The 14,065-nt window shown below is 29.9% G+C and overlaps 1 protein-coding gene across 6 annotated transcripts; it reads left to right on the top strand.

Annotated features, from left to right (window-relative positions):
* Positions 1-12: 12 nt before the first annotated feature.
* On the top strand, positions 13-13,833 carry LOC118443029 (oxidative stress-induced growth inhibitor 1). Of its 6 annotated transcripts, none has more exons than XM_085656813.1 (6): positions 13-35; positions 10,491-10,626; positions 10,869-11,350; positions 11,436-11,946; positions 12,017-12,433; positions 12,584-13,827. In XM_085656813.1, exons 2-6 carry the CDS (start codon positions 10,566-10,568, stop codon positions 12,820-12,822), a joined length of 1,710 nt encoding a protein of 569 aa, XP_085512939.1. In that variant the 5' UTR covers positions 13-35; positions 10,491-10,565; the 3' UTR covers positions 12,823-13,827. The 6 variants fall into 6 exon arrangements, with proteins under 6 accessions (XP_085512939.1, XP_035725346.1, XP_035725347.1 ...); XM_035869453.2 differs by lacking the exon at positions 13-35 and adding an exon at positions 869-1,436; XM_035869454.2 differs by lacking the exon at positions 13-35 and adding an exon at positions 3,590-3,608.
* Positions 13,834-14,065: the final 232 nt, after the last annotated feature.

Below are 14,065 nucleotides of genomic sequence, written 5' to 3'. Positions count from 1 at the left end.
AGGGCGCTTATTACGGTGTTAAGCTCTAGAAGCGCGTAAGTATTCGTTTCAAACGATTCGAGAAGTACGTCGAAAAAACTGAAACTATTTCAGACAGTGAATGATTTAAACTTAAACGTTTCGATGTATGATCTAATAAGTATTTTCTTGAAAATCAATATGTTAACTTGTGCGATTTTCTTTTTTCCTTTTTAATAATTTATCCACGCTTTTTGTGTAATTTAAAATTCGAACTTGATATTCAAGGTTGTAATTGAACGAGTAGACGAATTTTTAAATCGATTGATACGTATGTATAAATATTAAAGCCAAGGGATTGTTTATTTGTGAGGATAAATAGATAGAAGTAAGAGATAATTTTTATAATGAACAGTTTAAAACGATATTACAATAATAAGAAGTTAAGCAATTTAACAGTAATCGTAGGCGATATTAATCAGATCCAATGAAATATGGAAATTTCTCGTTGAGCTCGAATTACGTCGGCATAAATCTTTTCATATTGACTTTGTAAATTGCTTCGAAGGACTTGATACATCATGATACACGCATATATACACACGCACAGAGAACAACAAAAAGATTTTTAATGTTTTTAAAAATTTCGACGAAAAATGTTCATTAAAAATTTTTTCTTTTTTTCTTTTATCGAGAAATCGGAAAAATAAGTGGTAATCTTCCTTATCGATGATTAAGATATAAATACTTCTGTTTTATCGACAAAGAACTACCCCATTTTAAAACGAAGTATAAGTCTCCAGATACTAAAGAAGTTCGATCTTTTAAGGGCCAAGTAATTCATCCTAAATCTCGATAGAACGCGCCAAATAGGTTATGATAAGAGAAAAGACGATTAGCACTCCCCTAAAGTCGATTATCGTTCCGTATTTCTCGACAGTGTTCCGCGCAAGCGATTTAGCAAGGAAAACCTAACCTAAGTTACATAGCAGTATAGAAATCAATGAGTTTCGTAAAATATAAAGTCTCATTGTTTCCAACCTTTGTGTATTGTCTTTTTTTTCTCGAAGTAGTAGGTATTTTTTTCGCGAAGCTTGATAGTGGTTAGTTGTTAGGAGGACCTTACTAAGATTTAATCGTGTGAAGTAAAATAGAGGAAAAAAGATAGAAAGAGTAGAAATTTCTCTAACTATAAATAATAGTAATAGTAACAGTAGTAAAACAGGAAGTCATTAACTTCGCACTTATTTGTGCACGAACTAGCACAAGGAAGTTGCCAACTTTCTCATTAATATTAATAAGACGATTTAACGATGATACTCGAAGGTGTTTTCTACCAATGGAGAATCGATGAATCCTCCGAAAATATTGAAGGCACGTTAGGACGGAGCTCCTTTCGTCGGATTAGAGCTCCTTCCTGCAATCCGGATTAAATTTATTCGTTGCGGTGCCTCGGCACGACGAAGGAATTTCTGCAGGTAAAGAAATCGCTTTTATCATTCGTACTTTTCGATCCCAAATCGGTATTCATTCGTAGCACGTGCGTAGCGACTCGTTCCTTTGCAAAAAGGGTTCTCTTCAATTTCTTTTTTTTTCTTTTTTTTTCTTTTTTTTTTTTTCTTTTTTTTTACGAAAGGTCAAGTACGTGACACAAGTACATATACAAAATGGTGTACGTATGTGTCAGTGATGCATGCGATTATAATTTTAAATCTTTTTATATATATGCATGTATATATATATATATACTTTTTTTTTTTCCTTTTGTTTTTTTTTTCTTTTTTTTTTCATCAATGTGATTTCATGTTGCTAAGTAAATATTGTACGAATTCGGAATAATATAAAATTCTTCAAATGATATTGTTCAAATGATTTTGATGAGAAAGAATCCTTAGATATCATATTTCTTTGATTTTATTCGACAATGTAAATTTAAGCAGCCGACGTAATATCTAAGCATCTATCGTGTCTCGGCATGTTCGTTCTATTTTTAGTTACATCCGACGCCACTACCAAATTGATCTTGAATTACGTAATCCACACGATATTTTATTATCGATCTTTCGTTCGTATTTTTTGATATATCAAACATTAACAAAGGTTATTGACATCATTCTTATTGTCAAAGTTATCCATCTGTTCTTTCGACTTATTGAATTCTGGCTTATTAGGTTTAAAAAAAAAAGAACAAAAAGAAAAGAGAAAAGAAAAAAGAAAAAAAATAAATAAAGAAGAAAAATTGTTTTTCTTCTCATTTTTCCTTTGTTTTTACAAAGTTGGTTTTGTAAATACAAAAAATAGTCTTAGTTAATGATGTGTATCGTTCTCTTTTTCTTTTTTATTTCTTTATCGTTTCTAATTTTTATCGTTTCTAATTATTTATTTTTTTTTTATATATCTTTCGAATGAACCGAATGAAAGATTTAATTTACCAGATAAATAGATAGCTTAGAATGAAGTTCTTTTTTATTTTTCTCTTTTTTCTTTTTAACACGTTTCGTGCCATGTGTACCACCGGCGGTACACATTAAATTTGATCTTCAGTCACGTGTACCACCGGTGGTACACGCAGTCATTTTTTTCTTTAGTCAAAATATCAAATGGCCTGAACGACAAGTCGGGCAAAAATGGTTTGGCACGGAACGTGTTAAGTAAGAAAATGAAATTCTTGACTTTATCGAGATTTTTTAATACTACTTTTTTTTATCAATTTTTTTTTCAGATAAATGTTAGCTTAAGAAAATTCCGATAAGCGAATAAATCGCGATACAAAGATTTCCTTATTCTTAAAATAATCTATTTACAAAAACATACAACGAAGATATTTCATTGAAATTGATATTAGTTAATAAAAAAATTAGTATAATAAGCGTCTTACTTAAAATAGAACGAGAATTTAGGTTAAATTGTAAACGTAACTCTGTTACTTGCGCCAAATTTCGCAATATTTTCTTAAAGACGAAAAGATAGGAGTATAATTTTCTACGAAGATAAACATGTAATGCGATATCGTATAAACCGTGTGAGAATTGACCATTGATAAATTTGGCGGGAAATTTGATTTCTGCACGATGATTTGACATAGTAAAAAGAATGACGTAAATTCTTACGTAATTATTAAGATTAAGTTTCTACGTATGAAGAATGAGTAAATAGATACACAAATGCGAACTTGAAATTCACCTTAGTCATTCTTTAAGTTAAGATTTTTCTTATCTTGACTGCACGAGATATCGAATTTTTAATCTGTTGTTGTTTTTTTTGCTTCTTTCCTATTTTTTTTTTTTATTTTATTTTTTTATTTTTTTTGCTAACTTGTATAAAAATAACGAACTATGCGCATTTTTTTCATTCTTATCAAAAAAAAGGATTATGTATAATCCATTATAGATAGCCACAATTTTTTAACAATCGAATTGCATTAGATCATGTAACTCCTTACACTAGTGAAGATGCGAGAGAGAGAGAGAAAGAGAGAAGCGCAAAGCAGAGTGGTTACGTTATCCGACTGAGTATTTCAGTCGGCCATGCTTATTGGTTGGAATAATATGCGGGGAATTATAAAAATCCAAAGTAATTATAATCTAAAATTAAAAGGCGTAAACCTTTTGATTTGTCTTAAAGAAGATTATCTTATCGTGATGACTTAAGTACGTAGTTTATATTACGATAAATTATTGAAAAATCTTATCATTAAATTGAAAGAGGTAAAGAAAGTAAAAGGAGGAGAAGGTTAAAGAGAGAAAATAATATTAAAAAGAAATAAAAAGTAAAAGAAAGGAGGAAGGATAAAAGGAAGGATAGAAAAGGAAAAATAAAAAGTAAAAGAAGGAGAAGAAGGAGGAGGAGGAGAGGCTTGCCTCGACCTTCGATCGCATTCTCCGCGTGCATCCGTTTCCGTCGAGCGGTCGCGCTTGAATCACGCGTGGTTTTTACCAAGCAAACCGAGTTAGAGACGGACGGACGAATAGTAATATAGAGAAAGAAAGAAAGAGAACGATCAGTACGACGCCGATCGTCGAAGCGGGAAGACCTATCACGGCTTCGACTCGTCGACGAGCACGTGTTTCCTATTTTTTCTCTCTTTTTTTCCTTTTTATTTTGTATATGTATGTTTCGAAGATAATAAGCTCATGCTTCTATTCTTCTTGTAATCTTTTAAAAGCATCCATATCCTTTTTTCGTTCCTGTCTTAACCAGTCCGTGTTTACTTTTATTTTTCCTCATCTTATACTTATGTTGCTTCCTCGAACCGAATTTGTTTCAAGTCGTTTGTAGCCAATGAATTACGAAGAATTCAATTCGTTAAGTGTTGCATTCTTTTCATCGTTTTTTATCTTATTTAAGTGCATTCCATTTCAACGTAACACTCATCGACGAATTGATTATTATTTAATTCGATATTATTAATTCGTAAGTATCAATTTTTTTTTTATTTCTTTTTATTCCTTAATTATCATTATTAAGTTATGTCAATTAAAGTATGATATGTGCTATTTGCTTTTACCCATATTTTATATATTTTTGAGGAAAACGAGCAGACATTTTTGAATATTTAATTCAATTCTATTTGAGAATGAAACGTGTTTTTTTCCTTTTTTTTTTTTTTTTTTTTTTTTAAATTCGCATGTGTTTTGTGATAGATAGTCATGTCTCAGTAGGTCGTGAATTGCATGATTATTATCGATTCTCCACGAGTATATTATTTTCCTCGTGGGAATTTTTATTTACATATTTTCCAGTTGACAGTCGCTACATATTGGTTTCTATCCTTATGATTTTTCGAATCATGAATTTTCGATCGTGAATCATTTTGGTAGATTTCCTTTGATTGTAGGTACGTAAGTTTTCGTCGATGTTAATAAATCGTTTTGTAAAATTTGTCAAAATAATATTTCAAGTCGTTATCGAACGAGTTAAAATATTGAAAAATGAAACAAAAAAAAAGGAAATTGAATCTGTTTGCGAACGAATATTTTAAATTAGTCAGAGACTACCTAACTAGTCGATTAGATTATCTAAAGGTCGTTTGCGAAATGTATACATTTTTCTAAAATGAATAATGATGATTTTAATTAATGAGAATTTAATAGAAAGGTTTTGCGCATTAGTTCGTGTCAGAAATCGTAGAATATAATGTTTCTTTGACGGCGTGAAATATTGATGTCGTATAAGAGACAAGGTCGATAAAACGTTTTATTCACGCTTCATTCTACGATCAATTCTATTGTTTGCGCTACGTATATTAATTATTCATCTTAATTGAAATTATTTATCCGAGAATGATTTAGTACGATCACAATTCGATATATCTTTATTTTATGTAATGGTGCAATTGAAAATATCAGATCACGTCGTTTGGTCTATTACATTTCTCGAATCTTTCAAGTATGTACGTATACTTAGACAAACGTATCTACGTCTTCAGTTCAGAGCATTTTATGAGCACAACCAACTATGCATGGGATGATGATGCTCTTGGAGCCTTTTAATAATCGCATACCAGACAATATAGTAAGGTCGGCCGTATAGTGCTTCGTCGAACTTTTCAAATGTTCCATATCGAATAGCATTGTGATCGATGATAATGAATGCCGATATATATATTTTTTTTCCCCTATAAAGAAAAGCTATTCGATAAATAAAAAATATAACTACGGTACTATTATATTGAATGTAAATCGATATATATATATTAGATTGTTTCTAAACAATACCCATTCATTCATTCATTCATTTCAATTAACAATGGAGTTGTGTACTTTACAGAAGAAGAGAACATTTTATTTTATAATCAAGTCATGCAACAAGTTCGACTTCGATGAAAGTAAAGGTCGATTGTAGCTCGTATGTTCTAAATAAAAGAATGTAAACCATGTTAACATAAGTTACAATTGTTAGAACTGTAATACTATATCGTAATACTTAAAATTATTCTGAACGCTATTATTATCGAAAGTTGACTATTCGTTTGAAATGAGTCGATAAAAAAGACTGTGTGTGTGCGTGTGTGTGTGAGAGAGAGAGAGAGAGAGAGAAAGAGAGAGAGAGAGAGAATGGCAGAAACAAAAGATAATATTCGTTGAATTCGACTAAGGTCTAACGATAAAATGAGATATAAGACATTTTAAAGTCGAATTGCCATTGGATGATTTTGGGTATATCTGGTATTACTGGATTGACCGGTTATGTTAAAGTAACCACGTATGACTATCTTTCGCTCGTGTATAATGCTACTTCCAATGCCAATTTTTCACTTATCATTGAACAATTTTCTTCGCGATGTACAAGATGTAATTTATTAAGTAGAGTAAAATGAAAATTATTGGAAATATTAATTAGAATGATAATAGGGAAGTGTTTTAAATGTTACATATTAACATCTGAAATTCTCGTTAAAATGAGACGAAAAGAAGAACGGATAGAAAATGAAATAGATCGTTCGAGGAATAGAGATTTTGATTAAAATATTACCCCGTCTACAGGAATGTTGCTATTTTTATTTTAAGATCGTGAGGAACGAGGCTATCCAGTAACAGTCTTTACATTCAACCGTGCATCATAATACTGAAAAGACACTTTAGAAGTCTACGTTTTATACATTTATTCGCTTCATCGATCTCCTCCCTTGTCTCCTTCGCGTTTCTTCTTTTTACCTATGAAAATTGGTTACTTCGAACGTTACATAAGATTGCTTCATATTTGTTGGCATGTTATTTAAAATTGTTGAATTTAATATTTATTTAAGATTAATGAATTTCCATATAATTCTTCTACTAATTAACTTTCACAAGAGTCATATAATTAAAAACAAATATTTCTATGTATAACAAGTAATTAATCAAATAGTTATTAAAATGTCAAGAGACTAACATAAGTTCGCGGTAATATTTATTTTGACGTCAAATTCGTAATCATTATTTGTTTTTTATTATTTAAATAAGTCAAATTAATTTGCATAAATATTTATCTACGTTTACAAGTGTTCGAAGGGTTAATTTGTTACTTATTGTTAGAACGTGCGAATTACGATATACGTGACACTTAAACTCAATTAATTTTTATAATTCTTTTAACAAATAATTTTCACAGTGTCATAAAATTAGAAACAATATTCCTATTATATTATAAGAAACAAGCACAGACATAAGTTCACAGTAATATTACTCAATGAATTATCATAACTCTTTTATTAACTAATTTTAGCAATATCATAAGACTGGAAACAATATTCCTCTGCATAACAAGCAACTGGTAAAACGGTTATTTAAATATGAAGAGAGGTCAGCTGTAAATTCACGGTAATATTACTTTGACGCAAAATTTGTAATCAGTATTTATTGTTTGATATTAAAGCAGCTCGACTAAACTGACGTAAATACGTATCTTCTTTCATAAATGTTTGAAGGGTTAATTCGTCACTTAGAGTGTGCGAGTTGCTCGATATATATGATATACGCGATATTTAAACTCGATATATTTTCATAATCCTTTTACTAAAAAATGTTCACAATAGAATTATAAACAATATTCCTATGTATGATAACCAATTGGTTAAATAGTTATTAATATATGGAGATCAAAGGTAAATTCGCGATAATATTACTTTGATGGAAAATTTATAATCAGTATTTGTTTTTTGTTATTCAAACAGATCAACCAAGCTGACGTAAATACGTATCTGCCTTTATAAATGTTCGAAAATTCATTACTTCGTATATGGGAAAAGTATGTGATATATTTAAATGATATTTAATCTCCATAAATTTTCATAATTCTTTTATTAATTAATTTTCACGATATCATAGAATTAGAATATTTCTATGTGTAAAAAGCAACTGATAAAATAATTAATAAAACATGAAGAAAGATCAGACTTAAGTTCGCGGTTGTATTACCTTGACGCAAAATCGTAATCTATATTAGTTTTTTGTTATTGAAACAGGACAACTAAGCCGATGTAAATATTTATCTATAAACGTTCGAAGAATTAATCCGTCACTTCGTACGTGAAAGTTGCACGATATATGCGATATACGCGATACTTAAACTCGATAAATTTTCATAATTCTTATTACGAAATAATTTTCACAATGTCATAAAATTAGAAACAATATTTCTATCTATAACAAGCAATTGGCTAAATAGTTATTAAAATATGAAGAGAATATAGATAATAACATTAAAGTTTACAGTAATATTATTTACTAAATTTTCATAACTGTTTTATTAATTAATTTTCACAATGTTATAATACTAAAAACAATATTTCTATATATAACAAACAACTGGTAAATTAGTTATTTAAATATAAAGGATGTAAGTTCCTGATATTGTTATTTTGACGCAAAATTTATAAACAGTATTTATTCTTTTTCTGTTTTATTTAAAACAGAAAAAATAAGCTGACGTAAATACTTTCGTATTCGACGTAATTGTTTGAAGGGTCAATTCATCACTTAGTACATGTGAATTATACGTTATATGCATGAGTAACATGAATCCAATGTTATGCTAATTTATACGAATTTGTCGTAGTTAATCTCTTGAACGAAAACTGTTAAAGTCGAGTAAGTCGAGTAAGCTTCGTAAACCTTGGCTATGTAAATTTATCAAAGGAACGACCGTGTACCTTGCATAGAAATCTCCGCTCTTTTTCTCCTTCGTTAATCGAATCACCCGTAACGCATTTATTTCGAGTCAATTAATCACGTCGGAACGTATATCCGTTCTATTTACCTGAAACTTTCGTAAACGACCATGTATTTAAAGATCGATTCCATAAGATTAAAAAAAAAAGTAATCTCTTTTTCTTTTTCTTTCACTGTGTAAAATGAACAATTAATTAAAAAGCAAGGTAGAAAAGTAAATTAAATTCATATCTCGCTCTATGAAAACCGGAAAGAAATGATAATAAAAAACGTGATAATAAAAAAATGGACATAATATATTCTGTGCCAGTTTATGTTTTTCATCGTAATAAAAAAATAACAAAACGATTAAAGTGAAGAATGAAAAAAAAAAAAAATAAAGATATTCCATTACAGCAAAACCATTACAAAATAATGTAAAAAAATAAATAAGTCGACCTTGATCGTTTGCCTAGTAACATGGAATATAAAAGTTTATATAGGAGAGATAAAATGTCATTGATTAACCTGTTTAGAAAATGATTGAGTTATCTCCTACTAAAACTGTACTTATCTAACTTCTTTTCGTTGTGTTTTCGTTGCGTAAAAAATCTTACTCGACGTCGATATATCAAACGAGCCATGACCCAACCGACCCTGAACGAAATCTCATGGAATCGAGAAATTGGAGAAATTCTTCTTAATAAAAATTGTCCAAATATTGCGACATAACTTAGATTTTAAAAACATCTCGAATTTTCGCTACGTTTTTAGTTACTCGAATGAATTTTTTTTTCTTTCGTCGCATAAAAAATATTCTTATTCGTTCATTCTCTTATTTTCTTTTTTTTATGTTCTTAAAATTAATGATTATTCAAATGAATGATTATTCAAACGAATTGTTAGAGATTAATGACCGAAGTTTTATATTTAAATTTTACTCTTATCGTTTAGAAATCATGTGTGTATATATATATGTATATATATATATATATATATATATATATATATGTATATATATATATATATATATATATATATATATATATATATATGTTCGAATATATAAACCAATAGATTCTATTTTTTTTATCTTCCTTTCTTTTTTAGATCGAAAGATGTGACTTTGTCAATGTTGAAAGGTCAAATCGATCAATGTTGTCGTAATATCATGCGATCGAATCATATTAGAAGCTTAGGAAATAAAATAAACCGGTAAAGGTTGTTTCTAGTCGAAGATTGTCACTCATTGTAGATTTTTATTGTTTTGTCGGAGAATGGAATATTTGTGGTTTATAAAACAAAAAAAAAAGAAAATAATAATAATAATATCAAATTCATATAATTATTAATATAAACTACAAATGGAATTAATGAGATTTTCTTTTCTTATCTTTACATTGTGATAAGCTCTTATTCTTGTAAAATATTCCCTCGATCTAACAATAAATATGGAAAATTACCAGCTTCATGAGCTCTAGAATTCTATAAAGGAAGAATGAATAAAAGAATGACCAAAAAGACGAAAAAAGAAAAAGAAAAAAAACAACAATCAAACGTTGAATGATAAAAGCGTTTTATGTCTTATAATGTGTTTGTGACAAGTCTCTAACGTATATTTTCGTCTAACTAGCGCGTTAATTATGAACGGCGACTCTTGTTGCATCATTACAATTATTTCTCATTATAGGCATCATCATGGAATGATTAAGCAAAATCGCAAGCACTATTCGCGTAATTTTAATTCATTGTCTTCTCCTTCTTCTTTTTTTCTCTCTCTCTTTTTCATTGCCAATTTAATTGTTATCTCGGTCGATAGGAAGAACGTTTTGCAGCAATTATACATCTGAATGCTGAAACATTTTATAATGACTTCTCTAACGTAGAGTTATTACGTTTCAGATTACGATCTAAACCACAGTACTGACATTAATTTTTTTACGGCCAACCCGTTTGTTCCGAACGCCGAGAGAAAGAATGCAAAATAATTGCGATGACGATGATAACGACGTCGTCTACAAGGACATAGTCATCGTAGGTAAGGAACTAATGAAAATTTTTGCTGGTAAAAAATAATTTATTTCATCGAACTATGATCATTAGAGGACATTTAGGCATTTCTAAATTACGTTGACTATACTTCGTAGAAAATTAATCAAGCGGTAAGGCTAGTGAAAATATTTAATATTAAAATGATACATTATATTTCGTTTAGAGGATCCTTTTTAAAATAAAGATTAGACATTCTATTTAATTATACTGGGACCATATATTTTTTAGGAAATGGACCAAGCGGTATTTCTTTGTCATATATGCTCGCTGGTAATTGGCCTTATTATACCGGTGAGCCTCACCCAGTCGACGACATGCTGACGGCACGTCTCCATTTTACAACGAAACCGTTTACCAACGATGATGATGTTCACGGGAGTGACGAGACGACGCGAAATAAATTAGATGAGGATGCGTGCCCACGACGTCAATGTAATGTTGCTAACGACGGTTTAACACGAGGTAGAGACTTAGCCCACAGTTCACGATGGAAATTGGAAACGTTGTCGTCCGGTCTCGAGGGCAGAAGCGGTGGTCGACCTTTGTCTTTACTTATGGACCAGCTGCAAAATCCATGCGTCGATGCCGGTCTCGATGTGCCTTCGCTTTTGCATTGGAAGTCTAAAGATCAACATTCGGAACACAAAATTATTGATCACGTAGTTCTTGGTAAAGGTCAGCCTGGTGGAGCTTGGCAGGTATTTAAAAATGTATCCATTCGATAGATTAGTTTTTTTTTTTAGAATTATTTAAAATTAATGAATGATTTTCAAGAAATGATTTATTTATTTACAGTTTATGGATCCAAATGTGTTAACAATCAGCTTAAGTCGATGGATGTCATTACCAGGATTAGATTTAAGGCAATGGGAAAAATTGGTAGAGATTGAACAAGTACAAAAATCAACATTGGCAAATGGTGATCCGTGTTCTCACTCTCCAAGAGAGAAAATAAGTGCATGTAAACCTGCCAGTCGTGTACCGGTAGGTACCGTTGCTGCTTATTATAGAGATTATGTTACCGAACAAGGATTAGATAAATATTTCCGATGTGGGACCACTGTGACTTCGGTACGATCGATCGACACAATTGGTGCCAATAAAGATTTTGGATGGATCGTTGAAGGATATGAGAATAAGACTGGTAAACACTTTGAATATAGATGTCGAAGGGTAGTTCTTGCCACTGGTACAACAGATTTATCTAATCATTTGGGAATACCTGGAGAAAGATCACAATCCTCATGGGTGATTCATGATCTTAATGATCTAGAATCACGGTTAGATCAATTTGTAAGCGAATATGGTAGGTAATTATTGTTTGGATTCAACTCACTCAAATATTAACTGTACGTTGATCGTCCGTTTTATTGTAGGTGAAGTCGCATTAGATGGATTATTGGATCCCGTATTAGTGATAGGTGCTGGATTAAGTGCAGCCGATGCTATTATGGCTGCACGATTTCGAGGGATTCCAGTGTTACATGTATTCCGTGATGCATCCAATGACTGGAACAAAGAATCGAGCGATAAAATAAAAACAAATACTTTTGATAAATTACAGTGGCTTCCAAGTTCTATTTATCCGGAATATCACAAAGTTTATGAGATGATGGCAGATGGTGGTACGAATTATCCTCTTTATAAATCATTGCCGGGATACACTCTTGTGGATCTTAATATTAACAATGATGACTGTAGTAGTAATCAATGTAATAAGCATACAGTTACTCTTTGTACACCTAATGGACAATTGAAAAATTTCCGGGTTTCCATAGTAGCGATACTTATAGGTAAGTTACGTTTTTATATCGATTATATTATGTATGTGTGGGTAAGGAGTAATAATCTATATTTAAATAAACGAATATGTGCGCAGAATATGGTATTTATACTCTATTTGTAATCTATTTGTAATAAGTAATGATAATGTTCTTTTGTAGGGTACAAGCCAGATTTATCGTATTTGGAAAACAACGGTATAGGATTTGGAAAAGTATTGGATAAATCTATCGATTGTAAATCGAATCCGATCGAAGTCGATGATATTACTTATGAAGTTTTGAAATCACCTAAAAAGGGACTTTATGCCTTAGGGCCTTTAGTGGGTGATAATTTTGTTCGTTTCATCCTGGGCGGTGCATTTGGTATTCTTGCACATATTCTAAGTACTTCTATGTGAGATACAAGTCTAATATCTTTCTTTTTTTATCTATCGTCAACTTAATGGAATGTACTTATTTCATTTTCTGCTAGAATTATACCACCGATTTTTATTGAATAACTGCATTTACATAATACGATTCTTCACGAATTTGTATATATTTAAAAGTTTATTTTTATATTTAGACTATGCAACACATATACGAGTTCTACGAATATTTGCTAATTTTAAGACATTTCATGAAAATTATTCATGATAATAACGTAGAGAATATAAATACCACTATAATATTGACATTTTTGTACGAAGTGATGCATATAATATATGCGTACATATTTTGCACTTTATACGTGAACAAAATATATGTAAATAAAAGTTAAAAGATAGATCTCTGTCAGCTTTGTTAGGGGGTTCTTAATCAAATGTAAAATAATACAAATATGGAGAGATAAAAATATTAATGAAATTTTAGATATTGAGCAAATAAATAATTTCTGTGTGAAATGCACTTGAGGTATACACTTAAACACATTCGTTGTATATATTAATATAGTGTATGTATATATTATATGCACTGTGTGGTTGTATACATTGACTTTGTAAAATTATATACGTAGTGTTGTTGTATAAATGTAGATAGTATTCTACAAGTAAATAACGTTTAATGGCAAGATAACTGTGCAAATGTTCTTGCAAATTTTGTACCAGCAGTTTACTTTTTTGGTCAGACAATCTATATTTTCTTTCAAGGTAAACATTTTTTGTCAAATGATCTTATGTCATTGTAATGAGACACGCTATAAATATATTATATGTATGTGAAATTAGCAATAAAATTTTTTAATTTAATTTTATATTAAGAAAGAAATCTATTATATATGGATCATTTTATGATTTGAATTATTGTGTCTGATTTTTCTAAAAAATTGAAATTAAAAGACAGGACTGAATGAAATAGTCAATTTATTCATACTTTACAAACAATTTATACGTTAATTTAACGAAATATTTTCTGTCATATATTGTAATACAACAATTTGTCTTTAAATACATACAATATATATATAAATATATATATATATATATATTTATATGAGAATATTTAGAACTTCTTCAGTGAAATTTGTGAAATATATAACAGAAATGTATATGAGTTCTTTCATTATTAATATTAGTAAAGTTCCTATTAAGAATATACAATATAAATATTTGCAATTAAATTCATCGATATATTAAATAAAAATGCATTTTATAATTGAAT

This window comes from Vespa mandarinia, chromosome 4 (genome assembly GCF_050613455.1).
Source record: "Vespa mandarinia isolate Hongniang chromosome 4, ASM5061345v1, whole genome shotgun sequence".
Lineage (NCBI taxonomy): Eukaryota > Metazoa > Arthropoda > Insecta > Hymenoptera > Vespidae > Vespa > Vespa mandarinia.
This window is presented reverse-complemented; position numbering and strand designations above follow the sequence as displayed.